Source organism: Notothenia coriiceps, unplaced genomic scaffold, assembly GCF_000735185.1.
Source record: "Notothenia coriiceps isolate Sejong01 unplaced genomic scaffold, NC01 NC01_scaffold00037246, whole genome shotgun sequence".
NCBI classification, from domain to species: Eukaryota; Metazoa; Chordata; class Actinopteri; order Perciformes; family Nototheniidae; genus Notothenia; species Notothenia coriiceps.
The window spans coordinates 4,254,497-4,260,770 of record NW_011369947.1 but is presented as its reverse complement, the minus strand read 5'-3'; the positions used below and the strand labels follow the sequence as shown (position 1 = coordinate 4,260,770).

At 40.1% G+C, this 6,274-nt stretch overlaps 1 protein-coding gene across 1 annotated transcript; it reads left to right on the top strand.

Moving 5' to 3' along the window:
* The first annotated feature begins 2,671 nt into the window (after positions 1–2,671).
* LOC104965606 (glycerophosphodiester phosphodiesterase 1-like) lies at positions 2,672–4,760 on the top strand. Its single transcript, XM_010794588.1, has 2 exons — positions 2,672–2,985; positions 3,074–4,760. Exons 1-2 carry the CDS (start codon positions 2,774–2,776, stop codon positions 3,219–3,221), a joined length of 360 nt encoding a protein of 119 aa, XP_010792890.1. The 5' UTR covers positions 2,672–2,773; the 3' UTR covers positions 3,222–4,760.
* Positions 4,761–6,274: the final 1,514 nt, after the last annotated feature.

Below are 6,274 nucleotides of genomic sequence, written 5' to 3'. Positions count from 1 at the left end.
CTTGGTTTCTTTCTTCTCTTGTATGACACATTTTCAATTTCCTCCCAGTGGCTACATGATACCAAGCTATCAGTCAAGTTTGCGTTATGACTATTAATGAACTGCTTTCACACAAAGAGCAGTGATCCACAGTTTCATTTTATAAACAAAAGCAAAGCAATTAAAGACAATTCAAATTCCTTCTCAGAGTCTTGAGTATGCAGTGTTTGTATGGATAAATTATTCATTTGAACTCCTGCTCTTCAAGCTAATTTGTCATACTTCTTGCATTGGCAAAATGTCAATCAATGTTTAATTCATCTCTGAGAAGTAAAATAAATAATGATTTAAAAATGGGTGATTTAAAGGCATTCACGTCACAGAAGATCAGGTTCATTTTACTAATGAAAGAGAGGATGCCACTGTAAAACACACCACTAAAGTCTCCCTGCACCACTGCTGCCAAAGGAAATCACAAGCCATTAGTCCAATGTGTTGTTCTCTAGTATCTAGTATCAGACAACAATATGGTGCTCGATGTATTAGTCACATGACTCATCTCACTTCCTGATCCTGTATGCACTGCTGTTTATCCTTTGTGTTTGTTTTGGCGAATCAACTTGCATTTGAATCCCTGAGCACACTTTTAAATGAATGGAAAATGTAAGGGATTAATCATTGAAGATGCCTCTATATATAGGGGTTTCTTCCTTTTCCTGCAGTGTGTTATATAGGTTTTGGTGCATGTACATGGTCTGTAAAGGCTAAAATCCTAAAGTTCCCTCCAGAGGGAGTTTCCCTCCCACACACCATTTACATGCATAAAAACCTATATAACACACCTGCCTGAAATGCTTCCATTGGACTCCTTCACTTACTTTTATGATATAATGAAATCACTATGTATATTTGTGCTTCTATTGGCTAGCGCTCCAACAAATTGTACATGATAAGCTAAGGAGCGGCACATTTCCGACACATCTCTAAGATCTTGACCAATCACAACAGAGCTGGCCAGCAAACCAATCAGAGCAGACTGAGCTCTGGTTTCAGACAGAGGGTGAAAAGAGGTGCTGCAGCACAGGCAGTATGAGACAAATAAAGACATTTTTGAACATTAAAGTGAAAGCCTTTTATTGTCATTATACACAGAGTACAACGAGATTCAGAGTGCAACTCTGTCCCAGTGTGCAAAAAATACAGACACATACATAACACTAAAAAACACGGCAATAGGACAGACAACATAAACAATCATACAGGGGGAATACATAGTTAAAAATATTGATATAAAAATAGTATATGAAGTGCATTAAAAGTGTGTGTATGTGTGAGGATGGTTACGGTTATTGCATTATGTGTGGTGGTTAAGCAGCCTGACGGCCCAGGGGTAGAAACTGTTTTTGAGTCTGTTTGTCCGTGACTTGAAGCTCCTGTATCTTCTCCCAGAAGGCAGGAGAGAGAACAGTCTGTGACCTGGGTGAGAGCTGTNTGGTACTTCATCTGAAATACATCAGGTTGTGGAATAAAATCAGGGATTGTCAATAAACACTGTACTATTTTTGAATAAGATAGGTAAAAAGCATCATACGTTGCCTGCGAACACAACCAAATATAATGGGTTTGTTCTGGTCAGATTTCTCAGCAAACCACCATTTGAAGCAGCTTCTCAAGATTTGATCTAAGCTACTTTCACCTGTTTTTTATGATTCAATAGTAGCCCTGAACACTGGGCTTGAAATATAAAATTCTTGCAGCCTCAGGTGACATACACCGATAAACAACGGAGTCTGCATGTTACCATATTTCTAGAAACATAAATTATAACTTGGAAAAATTAATCTTTTTATATTTTGTCATGTTGCTTAAATGCTTAGCTCAGATTCTCCATAAATAAGATAAGAAGAACTTTATATGATCGCAAGTTGGGAATGTTTCTGTTCCATCCTCTGTAAAGGCCGCTACCACAGCAACCTGAAGAGCAAAGAACCGCGTTACCGAAAGGCGTCCGACTTTTACGTCGCTACGTCGGCCTACGCCGGCCCGCCTAGGAACACAGCCGCAAGACTTCAGTTTTGACAAAGTGGCAATACTGTCATTACAAGCAGGGCAGCGTAGTGTGTATTCGTCATTCAAAAGAGCAAGCACAACCGCCACCCGGAAGACAGACTATAACACAAGAGACGAAGAAGAAAGGCTCGTGATATAAACAAACAAACAAACTAGCGTCTGGGTTCCATTTTCACTGCTCTCACGATCCAGACTCGAACAAACATGTAACACATAAAATCGACAATTAGCGTCCAGGTGGGATGAAAATGAAAAAAGATAAGCCGTCTGTGTGTGGCTTCTTAATCGTTTGTTTTGTGCCTTCACTTCGGCTTCGCTTCTCGCTAAGCTGAACAGCCAATCAGAGTGATTTCTTTGTGCCGCGACTCTCTCTGACTCCCCGTGGCCAGATTCACATGTTGAATCGGCCGAAGGGGAGGTGTGAAAATGTGCCGTAAAGCAACGACGGTGCGGGACACACCAACCTGACTAGGGCGCCGCGAATGCCCGACTGCCTCTGACGGCCTCTGACTCCCAAAATCGGGTAGGTGTGTCAGGGCCTTAACACCAACAATGCAAGCTATACAAGCTGTGATAGCCTGACGAGTATTGACTACCAAACAGACAACACAATATTGATGTGGTACTGATTAAATAAACTACAACATTTACTTTGATTGCTGCCATTGATTGCATCACTGTTTAAAAACAAATATGGCTTTCATTGACTATCACTTATCCTCAGATGAGGCAGAGCGACCCAGAAGTGGTCACAGCACTGACCCACCGGCCATGGAGCCTGAGTCAGTTGGGAGACGGTGCCTCCCGATTCTCGTCGCCATGGAAACACAGTTGGATGACAGTATTGGACGTGATGTTGGACTGGGCGCACCATCACGTGCTGTGGAAGCTCTGTGGCATCTCAGCCTTCCTCGTACAGAAGAACTTTATCTCACCGTGAGTAGATGGACACCTTTTTGGATCACATGATATTCAACCACTAAAGAATAAGAGTAACTGTTAATAACTGAGTTTCTGTCTGCAGGGAATATGTCCAGTACTGGGCCCAGAGGAGGGTAGAAGTGGTAGCATGGACAGTCAACACTAAAGTGGAGAAGGACTACTACCAGGAGCTGCTGCAAGTCAACTACATCACAGACAGCCTGGTGGAGGACTGTGACCCCCATTACTGAGAAACATGAACCCAGCACAGGATGTGATCACACACACACTGATTAAAAAGATCAGATCTGTACGGACCATTTCATTTTTCTAATTGTCAACCAAAATGGGGCACCAGGTAAGAGAACAAGTGCCACTCTTTTCTTCTCATGCACATGTCACATTGTGAATGTGTGCATGTTAGTTTGAGGCAAACGAACCAGACAGGGTGCTAAACGTAATAACAAGGGACATGGTATGCATTTATAGATATTTTGGTGTCTATAATCATCCAAATGTACTGTATTCACCAACTCAGGACTGCAATGATTGTTTTCCTTGTAATGATGTATGTTCTTCTGTATTTCAAGTCCCACAGTGCAGTATCACACACTGTCTGGGCTTTTTTACCAATAAACATTTCATGTCTTTTACCGAAGCAAATAAGGGAATGTAGAACTAATGGTGACTTAAGGTAAGAGTAAACATATGGTGACTTTTTGACTTTGCATGACTTTGCTATGTGGTTATTTTATTCAGGTTCTTATATTAATCTTTAAATTAAAACAATTTAAATTGCTTTTATGGTGTCACACTTCTGGACCCTACTGTAACTGGGGAGTTAGAGTAAGGTTTTGAGCCCCGTCATTGTGCTGGAGTTGGTAGATAAGACAGATAGAGTACTACTGTTGATAAGCTTTATGACCCCAATATCAACCTTACTTGCATTATGTCTTATTTGGTCTAAGCAGACTTGACAACCTAAAAAAGAAAATGTGGAAGGCTTATTTCCCTGTTAATAAAATAAATACATCTATTTCATTTCATTTGATGCATAGTGGGCAGCAGGGTGACACAGTTCAGTTGTGTGAGCTGACATTCTACAGCCAAGACGTATGTAGGAAATGATATGCTGTGTTGGATATCACCCTGGATAAGCCTGTCTGAGCCGCTTCTTGTCTCGGTTGATTTTCAGCTACGAACCACAGACAGTAGAGTAACTCAGCTGATTTTCACCCAAAAGACGAAGATTTACAGTGATAAATCTTAAATCTAATATATCAAAGATCGTACAGGGAAGCTACAAAGGGATGCAACAATATATGCCCTTATACTGTATGAATGTTACAGTGGAGGGTCTAAAACTGAAGATACAAAAGTAACTAAATAAATATATATAATACTTTTTAAAGCTTTTTTTGTCACACCATGCATTCAATATTTACAATAAGAGTTAAATGGTACATTATGCAGTCTCTTGGTTATTGCTAAATGAGTGTGCAGAAAAAGGCCACTGTTACTTGACTTTTTCTTCTACACGTCTATCCATCTGAGCGTTTGGTTTAATACTAGGCTTGTTTGTATCGAAAGCCTAAAGTGCCACTATTCGCCCGTTTAAAACGCGCGTTTTTTCTAAAAAACGCGTGTTTTACGCGCGTTCTTGACGCGTAAAAAACGCGCGTTTTTTAATATGATAATGAGCCCCACCTTCTGTTTTGCATAGCCAGTACATTTAAAGTGTGTGCAACCAATCAGTGAAGAGTTAAGCCAGACTAAAGCAATCTGTTGATGAAAAGTTCCTGTAACCTACCACATTGTGAGATTTAGACATGACACCTGACGGGAAATACAGTGAATTGGTACACACTGTGAATATGAGTGGGAAAAATGTGTGTAATAAATGCTTTTTAGACAATAAGAAATATAAAGTTAACTCAACTAAAGTTGCTCAGCATATTTTTGTTATTGTCAATACTATTACTGCATANGGCAGAGAAAACCAACGGCTGCCCCCTGCCCTCTCTGGAATACATCTCCACCTCCCGCTGCCGCAGCAGAGCTAACAAAAGAATAAAGGACAGCTCTCACCCAGGTGAGAGCTGTCCTTTATTCTTTTGTTAGCTCTGCTGCGGCAGCGGGAGGTGGAGATGTATTCCAGAGAGGGCAGGGGGCAGCCGTTGGTTTTCTCTGCCATCCTGATCACTCTCTGCAGGGCTTTCTTGTCCGCAGCTGAACATCCTGCATACCACCCTGAGATGGAGTATGATAGCACGCTCTCGATGGTCATGAAAAGCATGTTCTGCACAAATTGTGCTGTTGTATTTACTGTATAGTGTCCTTACTGTAAGGTAATTATTATATGTACAGCACTTTGGCTCGACCAAAAATCGTTTTTAAAATGTGCTATATAAATAAAACCTGATTGGATTTGATTGATTTGATTTGATGTAAACATTTCACAGAAGGGGCACAAAATACAAATATGAACCCGAAAATAAGCATAATATACCTTCAAAAATAAGAGTTTTTCAGGCAAAATGTATGGGGAAAGCAAACCTACATTACTACACAGCTACATCCATAAAATCAAACAGAAAGGGCCCGCAAACATACCCTCAAAAAAGTATCCTGGTTGTTGTACCCAGATTTAAAAACAGTTCCTAGAAAGCTGTCTTTCAGCTTCTGTGTCGACTGATGTCAGCGGGATATCGCTTCTGATTTGTTAGCTTCCAATTCAACTAAAGAACAATCCCCTCCTTTATGGAAATTGTATTACATGGACACCATGTCAGACTGAACAAAGGAAGTAAAACAAAAAGTCATGTGAGTGTCGGATTCGGATAGTGATATAATTATTAAAGGTAGTTTTTCAACATCACGTATACACAAAAATAACAGAACGTCTAAGAGCTTTATAAAGATATACAGCCTTATATATAGTCTCTTTATTTCAAACCATTTGTTATTCAAAAGCTACTTTCAGGGTCACTTTCATTGTATGTTTTTATTTTAGTGAGAGAGTATGTATAGAGTTTTTATTTATTTAGAATTGACATTGCGTGTAAATACAGTACAGTATATGGTTATAGTACAAATGTCCTCGTGTTCAAACAGTATCCTTCCAACAAAATACCCAACACTTGTTCAGTTCATGATCAATATAAAGCCATCGAGTTAATCAGGTAGAACAAGTAAACTATCCCCCTCCACAAAAACAAGCTTTAATACGGCCCTCACCTCCAACTTCACCAGCTGAGCGGCTCAAAATCCGATAGCATGCAGGAGGAAAACAGCTGATGGACCG

What these genes read in the sequence shown, in the direction of transcription:
- LOC104965606 (XM_010794588.1), top strand. Translation starts at nt 2,774, where the DNA reads ATGAGGCAGAGCGACCCAGAAGTGGTCACAGCACTGACCCACCGGCCA. An exon ending in CAGAAGAACTTTATCTCACC is followed by an intron (nt 2,986 to 3,073) that starts GTGAGTAGATGG and finishes TTCTGTCTGCAG; the next exon opens with GGAATATGTCCAGTACTGGG.